The 25,627-nt window shown below is 49.2% G+C and overlaps 1 protein-coding gene across 1 annotated transcript in view; it reads right to left on the bottom strand.

Moving 5' to 3' along the window:
- The window catches only part of LOC146772288 (SURP and G-patch domain-containing protein 2-like), a 45,897-nt gene extending 23,055 nt beyond the window's left edge, over positions 1-22,842 (bottom strand). The window contains exons 1-8 of the mRNA XM_085638944.1: positions 22,611-22,842; positions 14,779-14,883; positions 12,813-14,384; positions 12,223-12,349; positions 11,214-11,557; positions 6,027-6,138; positions 978-1,330; positions 444-502 (exon numbers count right to left, since the gene is read on the bottom strand). Coding sequence (XP_085495070.1) covers positions 444-502; positions 978-1,330; positions 6,027-6,138; positions 11,214-11,557; positions 12,223-12,349; positions 12,813-14,384; positions 14,779-14,872 — 2,661 coding nt within the window. The 5' untranslated portion in view covers positions 14,873-14,883; positions 22,611-22,842. The remainder of the gene's footprint in view (positions 1-443; positions 503-977; positions 1,331-6,026; positions 6,139-11,213; positions 11,558-12,222; positions 12,350-12,812; positions 14,385-14,778; positions 14,884-22,610) is intronic.
- Between the last annotated feature and the right edge of the window lie 2,785 nt (positions 22,843-25,627).

The following is a 25,627-nucleotide window of genomic DNA, read 5'->3' as shown; positions in this document are numbered from 1 at the left end:
CTTTTAATGGCCTCAGACTGTTCAGAAATACAAATAAAAACAGAATGACCAGTGTTAATGATATTTACACATGTCAACATAAGAGACTGGTATCTGGTGAGCTGTCCCTCGAAGGTAGCAGCTCCAGTTACCACATATAAAGCACGCCTTTTGATATATGCTCATAAAGCCCATATCCGATGTAACTGGGCTTCTTTAGATTATATTATTTGCCAAGTCTCCCACCGACAAACTTGTCACTGCACAGACTTGGTGCTATCTTGTGCAATGTCACATGGTTGAACCATGCCAGCTTAGTGTCAAGACTTGCAGAGAAATAAGGCCTCATTGTTGCGGCCTAAAGACTGCAGAAAATGTGCATATTTCAACAAGAACCACATAGATTTCTTGCTAGGGTTCCGTCATTCCCACTGAACAGAGGGGTGACATATATTCCACCTCACCTTTCTCAGGGCTGGTCGTCCACTTGGCTTTTCATTAGCAACTGTGACAGGTTCCTCAACTAAAAGTTAAACCGAAGACATAGTTAAGATTGAAGAACATACTTGTCAATAACCACAAATCTCAAAAATGCACCACCACAATACTGTAAACACCTATGGGCATCCCCGGTCTATTACAACCATACAACGGTGGCGTGAGCAATATTTGCTAGACCACAAACAAGTCAAGCTGTGGCACTCCGCATAGAATTTTTGATGCATCTTAAATATTTCATGATTTTCTGCCTGGATTTTTCCTGGACACCTAGTCTGAGAAGTTCTGCCCTCACGCACATAATTTCCCTACTCCTTGAAATGGTGCCTACAAGCAGATTGTTAACAATTTCTGGTACGGTTTGGCTTCTCTTCTGCACTACGCCAGACGAAACAGCTTTAAACTATATAGCCTGAGCTACAGAAGCAGCCCATTACTCTAATTTGGTGAAAAGAATAATCTTGATGGTGTAAATGGGACAGTGTCATAAATCTACTTGCCTTTGGACAGCTCCCCAACACGCCCTCTCTTTGGGGATTTAAGGGGGCTAGCCTTAGTAGGGCGACCTCTTTTCCGACTGTGTGTAGGGGTGGAAGGGGCACTCTCGGAGGCATTACTCTCTGCCTCACATTCCGCTTGCTCTTGGTCCTCATCGTCCTCTTCATCAGAGGCCTCAGGTTCCTGCAGCGCAGGCTTAGAATCTTCGCTATTACCATCGCCTGGTTCAGAGACTTGAGTGTCACCAGGTTCCTCTTTAACCTTGGTTGATCCAGATGCAGGTTTGGCCTCTTTGAATTCAGCCAACTTCTTCTGATAGTATTTGTATGCTTCACTGTCTTCCTCTTTTAAAAACCTATAAAGCAAACATGTTGACAAGATTTCTGATGTCAATTTGCAGTGCATCACTGAACAAAAAATTAAATTCTAAAAAGGGTTTACTCAAACTGAAGAGTGACACCATCACTTAAAAATTTACATACAGTACATATTTAACAACGTAAAAACTGGGGGTCGTTTCAGGAACATCTGGCATTGTTGGATCAGCCAGGAGTAAATAGGTTGCAAGACATAAGTGGATTGACTGTGTGCTTACGCCACACTGAATTAAGACTGCTGAAGCCTTTTCAATTTAAGCAAATGTTTAGATCCGATGGAGCCTTTGTTCACCGCAATTCCACGGTTAATCAAATGAGCCCTCAGGGCATCAGAGCCACTAATTTCATATACCATGAGAAAGGCTCCCAGTTTTCACTGATTTTTACACTGAACAGATCAAATGCAACCAGTTAGACTGTACTTATTAAAAGAAAAGAAAAAAAAGGCGCCTCTGACTCTCCATGCAGTCATTTACTGTCGAGCAAGCCACTGCAAAGAGCGACGGAGCAGGTTGTGAAAGATAAAACCCCACATGAATCAAACAGATACCATCTTTGCTTGAACAGTGAAGCTAATGTGTCCAGGTGAGAACGAAAATGCTGCAAACACTTCTGGAAATACATCTTTGTTAAAAAAAATATATAGATCGATAAAACGTAAAATGAAATATAGATGACATAAATGAATATGCCAACATTTAAAGTGTACTCTTAAAATAACTACAGTAAAAGCAAGAACAGTTATCAGCAGTTGTGCTTGGATCTACAAAACCATCAGAACATCATGCTGCGATACTGATCCGAGTGCAGCTTCCTCACTTATCTTTGGCTAATCAAAAATGAACTAGGCAACATAAACAACCCCCCCCCCCCCCCCCCCAAGGAGACACTGAATTTAAATTGCTGAGGGTTATATTCCACCACAGCTCACCTCTTCTCACACGCCTTATCCGTTAAATTCAGAATTCTTGTATTGAGGCCCACTCTAAACCCTTGCACAGAGAATCAAAGTGGAAGCAGCTGCTTGCTTTCCTTTCCTCCTCCCCAACCAGCAGCAGAGGCTGTAGACCATAGTGCGTGCTCTGTAGTTTTCCCATGAACTGAAGCAGACAAGTGTTGTGTTAGAAGCGCCATGGAGGCCAGCGAAGCCCATCATTAGCCAACATGAATGCTGGGCTACACAAAAGACGTTCAAATACCCAGTCGGAAATAGGGGGTCCCTAGGCTTCAGGCAAACAAGTTACGGAGTGAAGAGTTTTGTCGCTCGCGTAGCCACTAGTCTACATAAAATTCTTTTACCAAAGACAAAAGAAAAACCTTGACTGAAAGTGCAATTTAAATGAAACTGGACATACTCTGAATGTAGTGATCATTAATGGGACAACCATTTTCTTGTCAAAGAAAACGCAATCTTCTGACGAAAAACTGATCACCTATTCCTGATCAATGGAAAAAAAAAAACTCAATAAGATGGAATTTGAATCTTTTTGGACTGCAAGTCGCTTACAAAATAAAAATGCATGCAGGAGAGCATGAAGCACTACCACACCAAACCCAAAGATCAGATGGAAAATTTCGATGTTATAGAGGATTTTACTTTTCAGATGAGGAATGAATAGAGACGACAATCACTGAGATGTGATCGGATGAGAATGTGCGGTTGCTGGAAAGCCCCAGAGCTGTAGGCTAAACGAAGGATTTCATTCATGGCAAGCGGTAAGAGAAGGTGCCTTTAGAAGACCGTGATAGCCAATATCGTTCCTTGATGGGAATCTGGGAGTAAGCATATTTGATATTCACAAATGTCATGGAGTCGCAATATGCAACCATGAACTGGTTTAGATTGAAAAAAACATTAGGGGAAAATAGTTGGGAATTGTGATGTTGCTCTTGGCCTTCCAACAGGCAATACACACCCTGCAGCTAACAGAATAAAACCCCGCTGCACTTTTGATTCTCTGGGACCATTGCGGCAGCTCCTTGTTTTGGATTTTAAATTGCTCTCGGAAAATCTGTAAATTCCTCCTGAAACATATATGGAAGACAAGGAGGGAATAAAGTAAAAGTTCAAAGAAAACTCGTCAAATTAGAGGCTGCACCCAACCTGATCTGGATGGCAATGTCCCACTCCCCATTTCTCAGTTTTCCATGCTGTTTTTCCTGCCCCTCTGTTTGAAACTCCAGTCACAAGATTCGTTATTTCTGCAAAATGTTGGTCGAATTCACAACTTCAGAAGAATGACCGAAATGTCATTTGGCTTGCAAGACGCATCCCACCTTGAGCCAGTCACCTCTGGAAGTGGAGCCCGGAGGGGGTGCAGATTTTCAGGTTTTTAAATGGTAGGAAATAAAATTCAGATCCCTTATCCAACCACTCTCAAACAATTAAAAAAATTACTGACAGGAACTGCAAGTCATGACTCATGTTAAAATGGTATATGTAGTGTAAAACCTTGCTCAGCATTTTGTTTCTTAATTTCGCACACACAAAAAACCTGCTGAGCTGAAGTACGTACGCCAACCCTATAATGGCATGCTTTCAGAGTAAAGTTCTAGTTCCAAGCCAAATTGTGTGTAAATTAGTTCTGCAAATGTTTCCTAAAAAAGCCAGCGTGGATCCCACCTTGTGTGCAGATGCGATAGTTGTTGTAATGCCACCACCCACCGAGTGTTTGGGTAGGCTTTGCCTGTTTATGCATTCCTAAATTGGCCCCAAGAAGGGATGAACTAGCTGTGGGTGGAGCTGGGACTTTCATGCTGACCATGAAGCCTAATTGGTGAAACAGTGCTTGCTAGGTTTGTGCTGGGCAGGGCTGCTGCCAGTCGAAGTTTGGAAAATACGTGAATGGCATGTACGGGAGTTGCGATGACTGCCAAGCACTAGGTAAATATCCATGGGCTCTGGTTACCCCAAAGGGGAGAATTTAAATTGCTAATGTTTTCGGCGTAGCATGAACTGATGGTGTGCAGTGAATTGGTAAGTTGAAATGGGCATCCTTGAGGTCTAAAGCGGTCATTAAGTTGCCTTTCTGAAGTAGTGGAGTGACATTCTGTAGGGCGGGCATATGAAAAATGTTCTGTTTGAACGCATTAGTTCAGGGGTCTCACATCTAGGCCTTGCCTTAAAGCACCATCCTTATTTAGAGTGAAAACGTAGCGGGAGTACACACCTTGTAGGAGGACTGGCTGTATAGAGCCCTATAGTAGAATAATGCATAGCTCTTCCTCTAATGACAACTAAGACTTAAGTTTGGTACATGGTGGCAAGGTGGCAAAGTGAATTGGGAATCCACCAAGGAATTGCAGCCCTTAAAAACACTTATCACAGCAGCATCTCGAGGAGGAACATACCATGGATTGTGTGGATGACTCTTTAAACAAATACGTCTAGTACAATATCTTAAAAGCCTACAGTGAATCTCGCCCCCCAGGGTACAGTGAATGGTGCAGGCTTATATTTTACTTTAGGCTACTTGGGCTTTGGCTCAGGGCTCAAGGCTGGACTCCTTCCAGAGCGGTTCTCCGAGTTGCAGATCTTAAGTGGCTGAGACTAACCTGGTTGTTCCATTGAAGCGCGATGGGACGGCTTTGCTTTCGGCGCACAAAGATGCTGGATTGTTTCAATTATCCATACCTCTACTAAGTTGCAGGAGATTTGTGGTGAGAAAGCATCCAACTTTTCTTGATAAAATGCTTGGCTGAGGGTCCCGACTCTTCCTGCTCATCTATGTGTAACCATTTCAGTGTTTTAGGTCCTTTTTACAATGAACGCGAGGAGGGCCTCACATTTCAACTCCTTGTGCACGGCAGAAAGGCACAAGTACAGCCTAGCGATCTGCCCATGCGCATTTTGTATTACACTGCAGACAAAAATGAAATGGGTGCTTTTCATGCTGGAGTCCGCGGTGCATTCCAGATGTGGTGTAGAGATGTTCGGGGAGACTGCTGAGGCCGTCGCCCTCTTCTGCTGACGCTACCACATTCGATAGTGACTGGTAAAACAACTGAAGATGGAGCCAGCTGTGCTGGTGCACTCTGAGGCATGGGAGGAGTCGCAGCAGGTCTAGTGAGTCAAACCTCTACAGATCTACAAGATTCCGCCCATGAGTAAAGATCAGTCCATGTCAAACTTCCTTTATCCCACAAGCCTTTTCACACCTCAGTTCAGCTAGTAATTTCTTATTCGGACAGCGGTTTTCTCCAAGCAACTCAGTACTTACTTTTGGAGATTCTTTCAATGGGGCGGAAGGATTCTATACATCAATGGATGTCGTCTACTAATAAGGAGTTGGTTTCCTTTCGAGCATTTCTCCTCTAGAATGCTCAAATGTACAACTTCTGAAAGTATTTTCTGAGAAGTCAGTCTGACAACAACGAATTGTTTAAACACATCAGTCTTCAAAAATAAACTAAAAAACTGCACAAATGTATGACCCATATTCAGCAGTTGTTTTGCTATTATGGCATTTTGTTCAAGGAACAACCCAGTATTTGAAAATAATAAATAATAAGCAATACACTGAAAAACACTGGTATGAACACGTATAAAGCTTTCTCTTTCTTTAGCTTTTAAATTATGTTGGAACTGGAAGAAAAAAAAAGGTTTAAAAAAATAAAAATAAAGACTAAGCTCAAAAAGTGTTCTCACGCACTGATTTCAAACAGATTACTCACCAAAAGTCAGGATTGCTGGTGATGCTATCCGTATTGAAAGTTTTTGAGTCGGGTCCCATTTCAATAACCAACCTGGCAAGATTGTGTACAGTTTCCCTGGTCTTAGAGTCAACTATACAAACAAGAACGAAAATACAGTAAATGGCAGATTAAAAGAATTTCAGGAGAAATTATAAACACAGAAACAATACATCTCCAATTGAACAATAAACTAACAAGTAACATTTGGCTTGCCAGACAATGAGCGAAATACTGGGTAATTCAGGACTTCCGTCACTAATGCAGAACCCACCGGCGGCAAGACCTCCGTCACTAATGCAGCACCCACCGTCGGCCGTCACTCCATGACTAATGGAGAACCCACCGGCAGCCAGACCTCCGTCACTAATGCAGAACCCACCGGCAGCCAGACCTCCGTCACTAATGCAGAACCCACCGGCAGCCAGACCTCCGTCACTAATGCAGCACCCACCGTCGGCCGTCACTCCATGACTAATGGAGAACCCACCGGCAGCCAGACCTCCGTCACTAATGCAGAACCCACCGGCAGCCAGACCTCCGTCACTAATGCAGCACCCACCGGCAGCCAGACCTCCGTCACTAATGCAGAACCCACCGGCGGCCGTCACTAATGCAGCACCCACCGGCGGCAAGACCTCCGTCACTAATGCAGAACCCACCGGCGGCCGTCACTAATGCAGAACCCACCGGCGGCAAGACCTCCGTCACTAATGCAGCACCCACCGTCGGCCGTCACTAATGCAGAACCCACCGGCGGCCGTCACTAATGCAGAACCCACCGGCGGCAAGGCCTCCGTCACTAATGCAGCACCCACCGTCGGCCGTCACTAATGCAGAACCCACCGGCAGCCAGACCTCCGTCACTAATGCAGAACCCACCGGCAGCCAGACCTCTGTCACTAATGCAGCACCCACCGTCGGCCGTCACTAATGCAGAACCCACCGGCGGCCGTCACTAATGCAGAACCCACCGGCGGCAAGGCCTCCGTCACTAATGCAGCACCCACCGTCGGCCGTCACTAATGCAGAACCCACCGGCAGCCAGACCTCCGTCACTAATGCAGAACCCACCGGCAGCCAGACCTCCGTCACTAATGCAGAACCCACCGGCGGCAAGACCTCCGTCACTAATGCAGAACCCACCGGCAGCCAGACCTCCGTCACTAATGCAGCACCCACCGGCAGCCAGACCTCCGTCACTAATGCAGAACCCACCGGCGGCCGTCACTCCATGACTAATGGAGAACCCACCGGCAGCCAGACCTCCGTCACTAATGCAGAACCCACCGGCAGCCAGACCTCCGTCACTAATGCAGAACCCACCGGCAGCCAGACCTCCGTCACTAATGCAGAACCCACCGGCAGCCAGACCTCCGTCACTAATGCAGAACCCACCGGCAGCCAGACCTCCGTCACTAATGCAGCACCCACCGGCAGCCAGACCTCCGTCACTAATGCAGAACCCACCGGCGGCCGTCACTAATGCAGCACCCACCGGCGGCAAGACCTCCGTCACTAATGCAGAACCCACCGGCGGCCGTCACTAATGCAGAACCCACCGGCGGCAAGACCTCCGTCACTAATGCAGCACCCACCGTCGGCCGTCACTAATGCAGAACCCACCGGCGGCCGTCACTAATGCAGAACCCACCGGCGGCAAGGCCTCCGTCACTAATGCAGCACCCACCGTCGGCCGTCACTAATGCAGAACCCACCGGCAGCCAGACCTCCGTCACTAATGCAGAACCCACCGGCAGCCAGACCTCCGTCACTAATGCAGCACCCACCGTCGGCCGTCACTAATGCAGAACCCACCGGCGGCCGTCACTAATGCAGAACCCACCGGCGGCAAGGCCTCCGTCACTAATGCAGCACCCACCGTCGGCCGTCACTAATGCAGAACCCACCGGCAGCCAGACCTCCGTCACTAATGCAGAACCCACCGGCAGCCAGACCTCCGTCACTAATGCAGAACCCACCGGCGGCAAGACCTCCGTCACTAATGCAGCACCCACCGTCGGCCGTCACTCCATGACTAATGGAGAACCCACCGGCAGCCAGACCTCCGTCACTAATGCAGAACCCACCGGCAGCCAGACCTCCGTCACTAATGCAGAACCCACCGGCAGCCAGACCTCCGTCACTAATGCAGAACCCACCGGCAGCCAGACCTCCGTCACTAATGCAGCACCCACCGGCAGCCAGACCTCCGTCACTAATGCAGAACCCACCGGCGGCCGTCACTAATGCAGCACCCACCGGCGGCAAGACCTCCGTCACTAATGCAGAACCCACCGGCGGCCGTCACTAATGCAGAACCCACCGGCGGCAAGACCTCCGTCACTAATGCAGCACCCACCGTCGGCCGTCACTAATGCAGAACCCACCGGCGGCCGTCACTAATGCAGAACCCACCGGCGGCAAGGCCTCCGTCACTAATGCAGCACCCACCGTCGGCCGTCACTAATGCAGAACCCACCGGCAGCCAGACCTCCGTCACTAATGCAGAACCCACCGGCAGCCAGACCTCCGTCACTAATGCAGCACCCACCGTCGGCCGTCACTAATGCAGAACCCACCGGCGGCAAGGCCTCCGTCACTAATGCAGCACCCACCGTCGGCCGTCACTAATGCAGAACCCACCGGCAGCCAGACCTCCGTCACTAATGCAGAACCCACCGGCAGCCAGACCTCCGTCACTAATGCAGAACCCACCGGCGGCAAGACCTCCGTCACTAATGCAGCACCCACCGTCGGCCGTCACTCCATGACTAATGGAGAACCCACCGGCAGCCAGACCTCCGTCACTAATGCAGAACCCACCGGCAGCCAGACCTCCGTCACTAATGCAGAACCCACCGGCAGCCAGACCTCCGTCACTAATGCAGCACCCACCGTCGGCCGTCACTAATGCAGAACCCACCGGCAGCCAGACCTCCGTCACTAATGCAGAACCCACCGGCAGCCAGACCTCCGTCACTAATGCAGAACCCACCGGCAGCCAGACCTCCGTCACTAATGCAGCACCCACCGTCGGCCGTCACTAATGCAGAACCCACCGGCAGCCAGACCTCCGTCACTAATGCAGAACCCACCGGCAGCCAGACCTCCGTCACTAATGCAGCACCCACCGTCGGCCGTCACTAATGCAGAACCCACCGGCAGCCAGACCTCCGTCACTAATGCAGAACCCACCGTCGGCCGTCACTAATGCAGAACCCACCGGCAGCCAGACCTCCGTCACTAATGCAGAACCCACCGGCAGCCAGACCTCCGTCACTAATGCAGAACCCACCGGCAGCCGTCACTAATGCAGAACCCACCGGCAGCCGTCACTAATGCAGAACCCACCGGCGGCCAGACCTCCGTCACTAATGCAGAACCCACCGGCGGCCGTCACTCCATGACTAATGCAGAACCCACCGGCGGCCGTCACTCCATGACTAATGCAGAACCCACCGGCGGCCGTCACTCCATGACTAATGCAGAACCCACCAGCGGCCATCACTAATTCAGAACCCACCGGCGCCAGTCACTCATGCAGAACCCACCGAGGCCGTCACTCCATGACTAATGCAGAAGCCACCGGCGGCCGTCACTAATGCAGAACCCACCGGCGGCCGTCACTAATGCAGAACCCACCGGCGGCAGGACATACGTCACTAATGTAGAATCCACCCTCTGCTTCACAATTCGCAGCTTAAAAACAGGCTGTAGGTAAAAACTTCCGAGTTACTAACACTTTACAGAATGCAACTCAACCTGTGTCATGGGTCACCTGATCTCACGATTACTGTATTCTGCACTAAAAAACTGGAACTTGGTTTTGTAGGGATAGGCTAAAAACGAGTAAAGGAAGGCCACAGTAAAGAGCTTCAGGTCACAACAGTGAATTCAAACAACTCTCTAACAAAGCATTAGTTGCTTCATAAAGGTAGCCAGAATGCAGAACTATATTGCGCATGTCTATTGTCTCCTGGGTCATTCTTACACAAATATGACATACTTAACTGTTCTGGCGACTACTCACAAAAAGTCAGTTTTAAAGAAAAAATAATAATCAGATCTACCCATAGAAGAGAGGTTTCAAAAAGACATGGGTGTGCTAGAAGGGTCTAATTTTCATTATGAGGGTAAGGCAAGCATAACGATCTCCGTCATGAACATCAATAAGGCTGTATTCAGGATTCTAGCTTTACACAACCTCAGATCTTTGAAAGCAACCAGCAAGCAGCCCCTCACCTGCAGAATTACAAGAGCGTTGTTTAAAGGTTAGTTTCCAGATAGAGCCTAAAGCACCCTCAACATAGCACTCCAACACACAATTCCAGTCATAACTAAAAATCTAATATTTTAAACATCAAAAATACATGACATGAAATTTCACCTGGGTCACGTACATTTATATCGCATCTAGCAAATCAAGGTGAGATTGTGAGCACTGCATTTGGTGTGCGAGTTAAGGACTGCAAAGCCAATGGCAATCTATAATTTGTAAGTATTAATTTGTAGCCCACGGCCGCTGGGATTGTGCGACCATGTTCGCCCAATTATAGATTTGCCGCACGATCCATTGTCTACCCCATAACTGCTGAATTGAACAAAACACTTTTTTTGGCTCAAGTGGTTCAAAAGTTACTAAAACGCAGCAACAAGCGTTGCCATACAGTGGAAGGGGCTTTGCACTGCACTGGGCCTAGTATTGCTTACTGCTATATCTGGCCTTCAAACTGGTACTGAGGTGCAACCAATGCCCAGTGCTAACAAGTTTAACAATAAAACGAAGCAAGAATATCACAAAGTGTTCTGCATTACGCCACATATGCCTTATAATTTACTCAAACCTGCCACATATTTCGGCACTCCACTGCCACATAATTCCAGGGACTCCGACCATAAACGTTCTTTGACTTTTTATTTTAACGTGCACTGCAGTTCTCTGTGATATCACTATTAACCAAAGGTAAGTATATGCTTTTAGGACTGTGTGCTATCACTTGAAACTCATGCAGGGGTGAACGAGACAAGAGTACAAAGCTGGTCCTCAAGCACATCTGCACTATCCATATAAGCCATACTACACTCTCTCATCCAAAGCGCCTGCACTTAGTAGCAAGCTGGCAGGTCAGGAGTAAAAGTGCCAAAAACAATGTAAAGACATCCCACCTCCTGAGCATTCATCGTCAGAGGATTCTTCAGAATTCGCAGCTGCATCGTCGGATTTGCCTGTGGCTTGATTACCAGTTGACTTCTTCTTAGCAGACAACGCACCAGCCACTGTTTTACCAATCTTTTTATGCTTTGAGGAAACTACGCCTTTCATGATTTTCTTTTTAACTTCTTTTGCTTTTCTGGCATACAACATGGATTTGGATTCAGCTGCGATCTCTTCTGGAGTTTTGTCATCGGTCTGCACAGTTCGCTCCGTTGTGGCTTGCTTCAGCTTTTGCAGTTCTGCTAACTTTAAACGGTAATATTTATATTCGTGACTATTTTCATCAAATAAAAACCTAGAAGAAAAATAAAAAATATCAAAACACTGCACATTATCAAATTACAAGTAGTGCAACAGCCAGTACCCCTGAGGCACACATGCACGCATTATATGGTAATATTGTTCCAGTGGTCCTTAATTTACAGTATCAAGCCTTGCTCTTACCATCAAGAGACATTAGATAATAAAGGGGAATCACTTGTGAGTTTGTGTTAAACTCTTGGCCTTTGCTCTTTTCTCTCACCCAAGAGAAGGAATAGCATGAACCAAAATAGTTCACAACAAACAAATGTATTCGCTCTGCTTGGGCGTCTAGCTTGCAGGTACTGTGCCTTAACCAGCCAGGCTGACTAAGGATCGCTCCTCTTCCCAACCGTCTGAAGTATTTATCAGTCAGGCCCAATGATTCAACATAGCCAACTTCAGTTGTTTGTCCAATTGGACTCATCTAACTGGAAAGGGACCAACATAAATCCACCAGAACTTTAGAGGACAATGGTTGATGGACCGACATTAGAGGAACTGAGCATTAGCTATCATGCCTATGGATTTTCTTTCCAAAAGTACCCATGGGCACTTTCACTTCACTACAGCAGACCAGGCATTCCTGTTTGATTATTGACTCTCCAAATGCTGAGCCACAATCTGCAATGTTTGTTTGGACACCTTCAAAACACTCACCAAAAGTCAGGCTTCTCTTTCTCAGGTTTCTCTGCATCAGTCGAGTCTCTTTCTTTCCAGGTCTCAATTGCATTCTGAAGCAGTGTATCAACTGTCTCCAAGACCTTTGGATCAGCTGGTTTAAGGTCTAACAATGTATAAAATAAGATTGTTTTTTCACTGTCCAAGTCACCATCTAAACCAGAAGTGTACACAGTTCTAGCAAAGACCTACACAACAACAGTTAAGTCACACTTCCTTGCACAATTTCTGAATCTATAACTTCTAAAACTTCTGAAGTGGTGCACTATACCCAAACACAATGCTAACGTAAGGAAATGCAACAACGATATTAAAGGTTGAGATTATGTTTGCTAAATCATCCGATTAGAGTACTCGAGAAAGGGGCTGTTAATGCACACTTGCAGGCCGCTTCAAGTTAAACACAGCTGCATGTTTGCCCATCACAAGTACAATATGGACACCATTAATCACAGCTGCACGTTTGCCCATCACAAGTACAATATGGACACCATTATGAGAGAGCACAGACCTCCATCTAACAAATAAGGTTACTTAGAGCACAAGACTGAAAAAATATATCTAGTTACCTTGAACTTCTGAATCTTTAAGCTTAGCTTGCAGCACTTGTTCTTCTTTCTCCTTCGGTACATCAATGTTTTTGTTCAACGTAAGTTGATGCCCGCTTTTCTTCAGCCAAATCTTAAGCTGGGCCAAGTACTTGGTTCCAAACAAATACGAATCGTCCATATTAGGAAAGTCAGCGGGTTTTGGAGCATCTTCCCCAATGCCAAGAACTTTCAAGATTCTGCTCTGCCTCAAATATGTTGCGAGGGAATAGGTCTGGCCGAACAGCAACAAGGACTGACGACAATAGAAAATGGTTTTCTTCAAAGCAGAAAAGATATTGGCAGGAGTGTAATATCCAGTGTTTACATTGACTTCAAACGTGTTGCAAGCCAAAAAGAGTGGGTGAGCACTCTTCAGAAGATAGTGTTGAAGTGACGTTAAGTACTGGTCAAATGGATTTATATAGTCACGTATATCTTTTGGAGAAGTAATAACATTATTCTCCATTAACAATGTCACAAGATCCTTATCCAAGTTGGTCTTCTTTAGAGCAGCATGGTTAAAAAGCTTTATCAAATAAAAGCAGCGTGATCTGAGCTCTGGTGGAAAGGGTTGCTTGAACATGGCCAGCGTATTGACGGCTGTTTCTGTATCCAGGGCACTCTGAGCTGGATTCTTTCGCCTGTAATCATTAGCATTAATTCGGTGGAAACCAGCCCATGTGGCTATCTTGGTACTGCTCTCCAGCGCAGCCTTTGTTTTCTTGTCCATAGTTGTCCCTGGTTTGGTTACAGACAGTGCATTGCTGCTTGAACCCCCCCTGCCTCTTGTAGAACCTCTCACACTACCTCCACGCACAGCAGCTCCTCGCCCCCGTACAGGAAAGGTTCCCTCTGGTCGCTGACCAAATTTCGCCCCCCGACCTCTTGCAGCGATGGGCCCACCATCTCCTGGAGTAAAGAATGCACCACCGACTACACCACCCCTCCTCGGTGGAAAGAGTCCAACATCAACACGAGGGGGAAACAGGCCTACTTCACTTCTTGGAGGTACCCTGCCACCTTCACCCCACAGGTGCAACCTCTCACCCTCGCCACGCTGAGGAAATGTCCCACCATCATGAGGAGGGAACCGCTCTCCATCACCCCTCAAAGGAAAGGGTACACCATCGCCCCTGGGATGGAACCTTGCCCCGTCGGCCCTGGGAGAGAACAGCCCTCCATCACCCCGCATAGGAAACCGCTCCGGATCAACACGTGGAGGAACACTCCTGGCAAACAGTTGCTCTGGTGATCCGAGTGGGCTGGAGTTTCTTTGTGCAGCTATTCGAAACTCTTGCTCTCGAGATCGCTGCTGTCCAAAGTCGTCATTCACTACAGGACGTCTACTAAAATAAGGATCTTCATCCCTTAAAGGACTGCGGGATCTTCTGCGTTCCAAGAAAGGAGCACTTGTCTGTTCACTTTCAAAATCTCTTCTGGAAGGTCCCGTGAAAGCCCCTCTTCTACTCTCAAGAGGAGAACGCATTGGCACATCTTGAAAGTTGTCTCCATACGCTTGTGGTCGTTGTCTAGGGGTTGTCCTCAATTGGCCTAATTAAGAAAAAAAAACGTAACAAATGTTTAAACTCAGTTAAAATACGCTATAGCAAAATCAGATAACAGTGCAAGATCATTAGAGTGGAAAAATGTGTTTAGTACCAATGCTAAAGGCCGTTAAATTAGTCCCAATCTTAAGCCCAACATTTGCAATATTCGTTTTACAGTTAAAGAGTCCCATTTGAAAATGTAGTCGCTTAGTAAAATGCTGCAAAGTTTTTCTAGCCAACTGTTTATAATTTTAAGACATCGTAGAACCCACCCACAGTGTTCAAATAAACGTTATAAATTAGGTGACATTAGCTATATGTTGCTGTGTTAAAAGAAAACAGGGCAAGGTGCCACTAAATAGTTAGTAATATTCATTCTGAAAAATGGCATTCAGTACCTGAAGCAGCAGCCCCCCGATTCATGCGAACGGTTCCAACCATTTCAGACATTATAGCTTCGAAAATCTCACGAGACACCTGTCGGTCTGCCATTGTTAGACAACCTATAGTAAAAAATAAAGGAAATGGAAGTAGCACACCCAGTATAATTGAGAAAAAAACTGCATGAAGCACCACGAACCACGTCACACCATAGCACCCCCCACCAAACGCCCTGTAAGTCTACCTAACCGCACCCCTCGCCCTCATAACATCTGTACCACATACATATGATGATCCACTCTATCATACAATTTTATCATCGGTATTCGCTGCCACCCAATAGAACAACAAACCAAACCACTACCATGGACCAAAATAATGTTTCTTGGAACAGGTAGTAATTCCAAAAGACACGCTATGAGGACCAGGAAAACAATTAAAAGCACTGCATTTTTAGGTCATGCCTGGAGTCAGCGCACATGCGCTGCTCTGCAAGGCATGTAGTAATCGCTCTGTGAACGGTGTAAATTTGTGCCATCTTGTGGCTGGTTTGTTACCGCCCATGCGACTGACCATGCTTCATGGATCATTTCACCAGTGGCCACATTCTTTGTTTCAGTGCTCTACTTTTTCTTTTGCCCTAACCGCGCAGATCACTTGTTAGGTATCGCCTGGCGTGAGCAGCGCATGTGCTACCCTCGCCATGCGAGGGCTTCTTGGAACCGATACAAGTAGTATTGCTGCTCCGCCTACAATTTTGATTTGTGCGCGTCGTTTTGCTTCATGGATGATGCAAAACACAGTGTAATGATTGCACCGGAAGCAATCATTACACTGAGGGTTGCTACCCTGTCCGCTTTTGGCCCTGCCCACCAGGATTTTATGTTTTACTTGCGGCGGGAAACTCATTAGCCGCTGTGCACTTTCCCCCCCCCCCCTATTACAGCGTTTATCTGCAACAATGGCAGACGTGCCTTTCCTTTCTCTGCGCGGCTTGTTTCTTTGGCTTTCGCGTGCGCTACATTGTTAATAATGGCGCACTTTAGTGTCCCCTACTCTAATACTTTTGCACGCGCTTTCCGCTGCATTCAGCTCCAGGCGCGAGCGCAAGGCTTTCACTTTTACACGTGCTACATTGTTAATAATAGCGCCCTTTTGTGTCCGCTACACTAGTGCTTTCTGTAGGAGAGTAGGGTCTGCAATCCTATGATCACCCAGATTTTTTGCTTTTGCTTCATTGGTTTACGACTTTCTCCGGCTGTGGGCCTGCCAATCAGACCCACAGCCTAGCTGTTCTCTCTCGAAATTAACACACATGTACATTAGGTGCATCCACTAATTGGAACTGGGCCGCCTTGACAGTCCCTGTCTCAGCATACCACAGGTATCCAGGGCATCGGTGTACCCAGGGCCTACCCGGGGCTGAAGCATGTATTATGCCACCCCTGGAATGGCCGCCCAAATCTGACACAACTGGCTGCACGACAGCTGGGGCCACGTGGTGTAATCACCCGTTGCTGTAGGTGTAGTATTCCTACACCTAAACCCTAAAATGGACACATGGATTCCTATCAGTCACTCCTATAGCAGGCCTTATCAATCCTGAAGGCAGAGTGCAGGGAATCATGTGGGACGGTGCTCTGGCGCGAGCTGAGCCCGTCGACGGCTTGCGGAACCAAGTCCTAATAGCCGTTCCATGGTGACGCGGGCCAACTACTTTTAATGCATTAGAATCCTGGCGGTTATTTGCTAACTTTGGCCTCACATCACCTACACATGTCGAGTAAGGTGTCATACGAATGGGAATACAAACCCCTCGCCAGTCCTGGTGACGGGGTTAGCATTCCCCCCTTTTAGAGGGACCCGACATGGGAGTAACCTTGAACCCCGGTTAAAGTTGACTCAAGCCTCAGCATCACAAAATGGATGCTGCCACCAGACACAAGTCTGACCTCCTGCTGCTGGGGGACCTTCCAGCAAGGGGAGCTTGGACAAAGGGTTTCCTGTCGAGGGCGGTGTTAGCACCGTCCCAGACAGGGTTTGTGTATCCCAGGTAGGCAGGGCTGAAAGGAAGGTGATTGCAAGTGGCACCCCGGTGCTCACTGTGCATAGCCCGGCTCAAACCAGTTTCGGGGGCACACCAGCCCCTGAGCTGGCGCGAAGCCGGACAAAGGTTAGGGGTGTAACCACCCCCCTCCTGGCTCCACCCATAGGTAGAACCTAGTCACGGGCCAGCCCCTTTTCTTAGAATAAAGGTAGGAGCGAGTCCCCTTCCCAAATTGGATAATCAGATAATCGGATAACTCCGAATCACGAACCACTTTCCACGAAAGGAACTCTTGACTATTTCTGAAGACTCTCCCTTGTGGCTAAGGAGTAGCCACCCTGCACCAGCAGGCACCACCTAAGCGCTTGCGGTTTGCTGTAAGTCTCTCCTACGGATGAAGACTGCCCAGCTCGACGAGACCCGAGTTCCCTGCCATCTCTGACCTTTTACCTACCTCATCAGCCCAGCTGAGAGTCGTAGGTGTGACGAGACCTGCGGGACCGGCTATCTTCAGAACCTGCACGACGCTTATCTAGCACGCCCACCGAGGGACCCTCGAGTGAGTGCACCTAGGGTTTGAGAAGCCCTAAACCCTGAGCAGCTCCAGCATCGAAGTCTGTCTCCCCAGCATCCACGAGATCTGCGTGGGGGCCCTTCCGCTCCTTGCTGTTCACCGCGTTGTCCGACCACTTGCCGACCGGCTTGTGGCCCTCTTCACGACGCACCACGTTTTGTTACATCACTAGTCTGGTTGCTCCAGACTGGCTCTTGCTCCCCTTCAACAGAGGAGTACCACGGACCCTCCTGGTCCACTCCCGATGCCATCTTGACTCCCCCGCTTGGGTTGCCACTGCCAAGATCCGCTGCCCCCTCCTGGGCCCAGCACCATCGACAGCAGACACCTTCGTGGGACAGCTCGCCCTCCATCCTGGTCGCCGCCGCACCTCCTGGTCCGAGGAACAGCCGAGTCCGACGTCACCCACTCACCTGGTCGAGGTGACTTCAGCCGGTACCCTCCTGGTACCCACACGATCGCTGGCTAGCGGTTGAGAACTGAGTCCCCTCTGCTTTCAGGTTTCCTTCATCACCGATCCAGGCTTGGATCGCTCTGAACATCGTCACTGGTCGCCTGCCAGCAACTTCTTCTTTCAGGCTCCTGAGACTACACGAGGACTCCCGACATCTTGCCGAACTTCACGCAGCCGCAGCCTCCGGGCTAGGTAACTCGAGCATCTCGGTGCTCCATCGCAGGTTCGCTCTACAAGTGTCCAGTTCCTTTTTCGTTTAGTCCCACTGATCGGATCACTCCGGAATCAGTACCTCCAGACTCTAACCATTCGCATTTCACTGTTAGTGTAGATGGTTTCTCGTGCCCCTCGGGCATTTGTGTAAAGTGTGCAACTGAAGTATTTTCCTAAGAGTTTTGTAGTGTGCTTAGCTCCCTGACTCATAAAGAGCCAGGGTAGTCTTGTTATAAATAAATATCCTTTTATTTTCATAACAACTTGTGTGGTGTCCTTTCACTTGGTGTTCAAGGGGTATATGTGATGGTAAACAGCTGGCTTAACACGCCCTCTAGAGTTTAGCCTAAGACTGCTCGTATCCACGCTACTAGGATAGCTGGTCTAAAAGGTTGACTTACAACCAATCATCAATAAGGGTCGTTTGGAATGATACACAGTGATCACTAGAATAGTGAGCACTACATATCAGGCCAACTTCTCACACTTTCCCTTTTGCGCGCGCTTTTTGAACGCACTACATTAATAAAGGCGCACTTGTGTCCACTACACTAGTGCTTTCCGTTTCACGCGCGCTACATTATTAATAATGGCGCACTTTCATGAGTTGCTAAGCCTCTCCACCTCGTAAGCAATTCAGTGTGCTCTGGGGCTTGTACTTCTCTGTCCCCTCCCTTCGCTTGTTGCAATCAGCTGTTCAACCAGCGACTAAAAAGGAATAACGGTCCATTTCTCCACCTATCTGCGCGCACCTACTCTGTGTCCACACCTCTTTGCAAACCACATTCCCACCATTTAAAGGCCCGGGGGAGGAATCTCCCGTGTTCCTGTGGGCGCTCTATCAGTGCTTGGCACCCCTCTGCGGCTTGCTGAGTTTATGAGGAGCACCCCCACCCCTCCATGTGCACATTCAGCGTCAGGCATTCTCTAGGCCAACAGTCCGCGAGTCCAGCTCAGCACACACTGCCTGGCACCCTCACTGCCCACCTCCCAGTGTCTTGGCCTGGCACAGAACGGTTCTCCGCCAAGGCCTTCTGTGCATACCCACTCAGTACGTGGTACCTCTCCAGGCACCTTTCTGGTGCTCGTTGCTCATACACGCTGCGCCTGGCACCTCTCTCGATCTCCTTCGGTGCTCAACGCATGCAGTGCCTGGCACCCCTATTGACCATTCCCTATGTCTCGCTAGGCCAACCGTTCCTGTGCCCCTCTGCTCGTACACAGTGCCTTTGTACCCTACCGTCCCTCTCCGTGCATACCCACTGTGCATAGCACCTCCCGCTTTACTTCCCTCTTCATACACCGCTCTAGCACCCGCCTCCCAAACCATCACCCGGTGTACCTCTGCGAACTCCTGAGCCTGGCACCGCTCTCGGTACCCCTCCTTATGCACACACTGTGCGCGACACCTTCCTTGCCCTTTTTACGAGGAGCATACAGTGTGACAGCAGCTGGCCCCGCCAGCCGCTCGGATGACAAAGCTCTCATCATGGGGGAGGAGGCAGCCAAGCCTGCCTGCGTTCATTTGAAAGGCAAGCCGATGTGCCTGCTCCTTGGGGGCCTCCTCCCCCCCCTCGGCTGCAGCGGGGTGGGAACAGCCCCTTCTCACAACTTTCCCCCTATCATGGGCCACCTGCCCCCTCTAGCACGTCTCAAGGCTTCTCTGTAAAAAAACACCCGCGCGTCCCCCCAACCCACCTTATGGTGACAATACCACTGAATTCTAGGAGACTATACCCCATAAAAGTAGCATTCACAAACATTACAAGCATATGTGGCAATAAAGAGTAGTTTCTCAGTTGCTGAATGTTACATTTTTAGATGAACATATTTATCTCTAGGCCGATGCGTGTTTGTAAGGAAGCCGGTGGGTTGGTTCTTTGGAGTGTACACGAACACATAGGCAAACTCACAGACATGTATGTAGGGACACCTTACAGACCTGCCAGGGAGGTGTTCTAAAATCCTTGCACCAGTGGACATCTGGCTGCCGGGTAAGTATCTAAGTTGCCTTTATTCTGCTTTCGAAACGCACATTCTCGAGGGGCCCTGCTCTGGCAGCCAGAAGCACACGGGCGATCCCAAGGAGCTAATCACAGGTAACAGTAACAGGAAGTACAGGGTTAGAAATCTTGCACAAACTCCTAAGCGTGGGGCGAGTTGCAAAATTACAAAAATTTAAGAAAGCCTCATCTTATTCAGAATGATCTTAAAATGAAACTATGCAAACACATATCCAAGTATGTATGAGACCGAGCAACATGGCCGAAGCCCGGTGGAGCTGCCTAGACAGGTATAGAGGAGATCGGCTCTGGCTGACCCCCTCCACCGTCCGGTACCCAGCCGGATATTGGACAGTTCTCTTCGTCTCTCCACTGTCTCCCTCCTCCCCCAACGTAATACCGATGATCTGCCGACAACTGAACCAATCTCAGCCCTGAACCTTTGCACATAATACCAGTATTTGTAAAGCACACAGCTACCTCCAAAGTGGTGTCCCGGTGATGGGGGCCGTCGGGAAGATTAAGCGAGCTATTGCCCAGACTCACATGGTGCTGGACTAACCTGCCACCGGGGATTTAACCGTGAACCCTGTAGTCAGGCACCCTAGCCGCTGTACCACACCCCTTCCACATAGACGACCCGATTGTGTTTGGCGATGTCCTGCCTTCCTCTATCCTGTGGCTGCCTCCCATCCCAGTTGCTCTCGTCTTACTGGTCTGCCTGACCAGAGCTGCATTCCTTATCCCTTTTTCTTTTCCCCCCCTTACCTTCGATGCCCCAAAGGACACGTGCCTCTGTTATGTTATGCTCTATTTGCTCATGTGACTGTAACATTGTTTTCTATGGGTTATCTATGCTTTAGTAACACGTTTTGCTGTTGTAGCCCTGTTTTATCTCCCCCATGTTTTAATACGCTCTTGTAACTGTTGTAATTGGTAACTTGTATCTCACTGATCCTCATGTAAAGAGCTCTGATGCCTCCTGGTCTAGAGAGCGCTATATAAAACTTCAAATAAATATTTTGAATCTGTAGTTTCTGCAGTCACATACAAGTTTGATCATTTGACGTAAGACTGCTTGGACTGGTGGGGGGGGGGGGTCACTACCAGATGCTAGCTTTTTTAGTTTGCAACAAAAAAAAAATCTTTGCATGCGTTTTCCTATTTTAAAATGTTTATTTCAGCAAATTGTTGCATTCGGGTGGGAGCGGGAACCTTGAGAGCTTCCATAGAAATAGTATTGAGCTAAGCTGGCAGGAAGTAGAGGAAGAGGGCCCCTAGCCAGTAATATGTTTAGGTCGAGCCCAAGTCAGCACGCATGGTATATTCGCTCTGTGATGTTTTAGCACGCCTACTTAGCTAACAAACATTGGCAAAGCAAAAAGCTCTAGTTAAACACAAAATCACAAAGGCGAGGACTATTAGCTAGGCAAATGCTTGTTCCTATTCACCATAATTACGCTGGACTAGCTTCAAGTAGGTTACAGGCCCTGTACCACTCTGGAGACAAAAAGTTAGGGTACAGGGGGCGCGGCGCAAGAATGAAGGAGCATGACGGCACGAAGGGGGTTTAAGGTGGAGCATGCGTCCTAAAGACTGCTCTAACCCAAAGCAGAACAACAAAACGTGGTCGAACAAGGATTTACAGGTAGTAAACAATACAGATATGACATGCGGATGCTCTTCGAGTTTACAGCTGCACAGTAACAAATGATAATCATTCTTTTAAGTAGTAAAACAATGCTCATTCGTTCGGCTACCAATGACTGTTTTACACATTTTTATTTGCACAGAGTCTGTAACAAGGCGTGGTATTAGTCAATTACGCGTACACACATACGTCCCACTGCCAGAGACGGCTAACCACACAGGAACACCATTATACTCATCGAGTTTCATCTGTCCTACCTAGTGCCCCCATTACGTACAAAGCCTGGTCCACAAAGTGCGCGTGGAGAGAGATAAGGGCGCATAAAAAGACCGTCGCCCAGCTAGCACAGAGCTGAGGGCACCATCCAGACCACAATACCAACGTGGCTGTAATTAGTGCTCTGAAAGAGCTGCAATAGCTTCATACGCTTTAATGAAACAAGGTATCCCATAACCCACCCAGCCCGCCACGTCCGAGGGACACAGCGGACACCTGGCCCATCCCCATTCCATTCACAGTAAGGGTCAGTGTGACCACATCCAAGGGCCCACCCCGTGGTTTAACGCCCAGATGCACACAGTCTCCGTACCTCACCTGCCCCCGACCCGGTCGACCCCAGGGGAGGCCGCTGAAATGGCGGCGCTGCGCCCCCGTTCTACCACCAAGATGGCGGCCGGTGGGCTCGCGCCAGCCGCCGCCAGCGCGTACAAAGGGGCCCAGGGGCCGCCGGCGCGTACAAAGGGGCCCAGGGGCCGCCGCGCGCTCAGCCACACAGGCGGCCGTCGTGCGGAGCGAGACGGCCTGACGCCTCCGCGACCGTGAAGTGCGTCACAGCCGCACGTCTTTAACGCACAAAGCAGAGCCAGTTACAGCCCCGACCTCCGGTGCCGGTCAGCGAGACACTCACCGGGACACTTAGGGTCGATCCTCGGCTCAACCCGCGCGGCGGCTCGGGCTTCGTTCCAGCGCTGCGCTCCTCTCTGCCGCTGGTACGACTCCCTCGCGCGCTCAGTACGAGTGCCGTGCCAAGACGCCCCACTATGACGCACTTCCGAGCCCGGCGACAAATGTGACGGCGCTTCCGCTCAATTAGACCGGATGCGTCCCTGCTTCTCGACCAAGCGAGACCTTCTTTTGTCAAAGCGAGCAGCTCATAGGATGCTTCTTTGGACCACTCACTCAGTGATGTCATAATAGGCCTCGAAGCACACCCAGCAGCTGGCACTACACAAGGGTCTTTATGCAAGAATTTATAGTAGGTAATGCAGGGTGAATAAAACCTGTTGTAGCCAAGGTCAATAATTATGATTTTTAGATATACGGTTTGTAGTAGTGGATGCAGGGTAAAACGTGTAGCACAGGTCATGAATGTTGATTTATTTTTAGATATGAGGAGACGACAATATATAGTACCCCAGCACAGTATAAGGATATTGCAAGCCACAGAAGAGTTCCAAGGCCATATAGAGGCACAAGTTCATTTATATGACTATAGAGCTCTAAGATTACTTTTGGCCCCCGGTCCCGCCACTATCCCCCTCCCCCTGGGGAGTGGGGGGCCGAACCAAGGGGCACAGCAGAGGCACCCCCCACCTGGTCGCTCCACCCGAACCCCAATAACTTCAGACCACCACAAGTTTGTGTTTTTTATGGAAGAATTGAGGCCGCAGTTTATTAGGCATTTTTAACTCACAAGCGATCCTTTACACATCATTATTTTTGTCCGGAGAGCCTGTATCCTTATCCCATAATCTCTGCCCTGAGCCTTGCCTTCAGTGCAACTCACCTTGCCCCTGGTTACCTAGTCCCCCCCCCCCCCCCCCCCCCCGGGAACGCAACCCTTCCCTTTCACTCCGGGCAAGCTTCTGCTTCCTAACCTTTTACTTCTGGTTGCCACACCCTCCTTGAGTAGGCGTCTGGTTCCAACCCGACCGGATGACCCTTTGCCTTCCGGTGCCCACACACTCCCGGGTAACCAGCCGGTTCCCACCTGGCCGGGTGACCTTTCACTTCCGGTGTCCACACGTTTCCTTCCGGGTAAGCGTTTGTTCCCAGCCCAACCCTGTGCTTCTTCAGTCCCGGTGCGTACCCTCTTTGTTACCTGGGCAAGCCAATGTGCTTCCCGTCCGCCAACCTGGTTGACTGTTCCCATATCCCTCTCTGCGCAAGTGACCCGGTAACCGTTACCCCACTTCTTCCATGCCACAGACTCTGACCTCCATTGCGTAATTAATTGTTTACTTCCGGTTCACCAGAACAAAGGGGCTTGAGGAGCTTGCCAGTGCCCATTGGGTCCTGACTGCCCCGTTTGCGGTCTGTGCCCCCTTCCCAGCTTGTTTCTTGATTCCTCTTGGATCGCTTTGTAAGTACCGCCATGCCTCGCTGGGAGCTATCGCTGCCAGAGAGGCCCCCCATGCCCTCCTGCGGCCCAATTCTTGAGCACTACCAACAGCCTCTTGCATTCAATGCCGCTAGCATATTCCGTGCAAAACCAAAGGAAATGATGGACGGAGTGTTGAACATTGCAAGCACTCACCCCCAGTCAACTGATCTGGGTTTAATCCATCACCGTTCTTTAGCCCACTCTGCCACCCCAGTTCAGACATGGCCATATGCAAATCAGTCTGACCCTGTGCCACATGGGAACAGTCCAGCCCGAACTGCCAAGCCATGTCTTCCCTGGACCGGAAAAAAGCTTCCTAGGACTGGTTTCTGGCATTTCAGCCGTCGTCAGCCAGGCTTGCTTGAATCCAGTGGCAAAGTGAGCAAGGGACTCACGTCTGAGTATACCCTGCCAACTTATGGCGAACAAAGCAAAACCAAAGGAAATGATGGACAGAGTGTTGAACATTGCAAGCACTCACCCCCAGTCAACTGATCTGGGTTTAATCCTTTACCGTTCTTTAGCCCACTCTGCCACCCCAGTTCAGACATGGCCATATGCAAATCAGTCTGACCCTGTGCCTCGTGGGAACAGTCCAGCCCGAACTGCCAAGCCATGTCTTCCCTGGACCGGAAACAAGCTTCCTAGGACCGCTTTCTGGCATTTCAGCCGTCGTCAGCCAGGCTTGCTTGAATCCAGTGGCAAAGTGAGCAAGGGACTCACGTCTGAGCATACCCTGCCAACTTATGGGCTGGACTGTTCCCATGAGGCACAGGGTCAGACTGATTTGCATATGGCCATGTCTGAACTGGGGTGGTGGAGTGAGCTAAAGAATGATGATGGATTAAACCCAGATCAGTTGACTGGGGGTGAGTGTTTGATTAGCTCAAACGCTCTGTCCATCATCCCCTTTGGTATCGCTTTGTTTGTCCTAAGTTGGCAGGGTATGCCCAGACATGGGTCCCTTGCTCACTTTGCCACTGGATTCAAGATAGCCTGGCTGATGAGGGTTATGAACCCGAAACCGGTCCCAGGATGCTTGTTTTCGGTCCAGGGAAGACATGGCTTGACAGTTCGGGCTGGACTGTTCCCATGAGGCACAGGGTCAGACTGATTTGCATATGGCCATGTCTGAACTGGGGTGGTGGAGTGAGCTAAAGAATGATGATGGATTAAACCCAGATCAGTTGACTGGGGGTGAGTGTTTGATTAGCTCAAACGCTCTGTCCATCGTCCCCTTTGGTATCGCTTTGTTTGTCCTAAGTTGGCAGGGTATGCCCAGACGTGGGTCCCTTGCTCACTTTGCCACTGGATTCAAGATAGCCTGGCTGATGAGGGTTATGAACCCGAAACCGATCCCAGGATGCTTGTTTTCAGTCCAGGGAAGACATGGCTTGACAGTTCAGGATGGGCTGTTCCCATGAGGCACAGGGTCAGACTGATTTGCATATGGCCATGTCTGAACTGGGGTGGTGGAGTGAGCTAAAGAATGATGATGGATTAAACCCAGATCAGTTGACTGGGGGTGAGTGTTTGATTAG

This window comes from Triturus cristatus, chromosome 12 (genome assembly GCF_964204655.1).
Source record: "Triturus cristatus chromosome 12, aTriCri1.1, whole genome shotgun sequence".
In the NCBI taxonomy this organism is placed as follows: Eukaryota; Metazoa; Chordata; class Amphibia; order Caudata; family Salamandridae; genus Triturus; species Triturus cristatus.
Note: the sequence above shows the minus strand (reverse complement) of the source record. Positions and strands in the feature narration are given on the sequence as shown.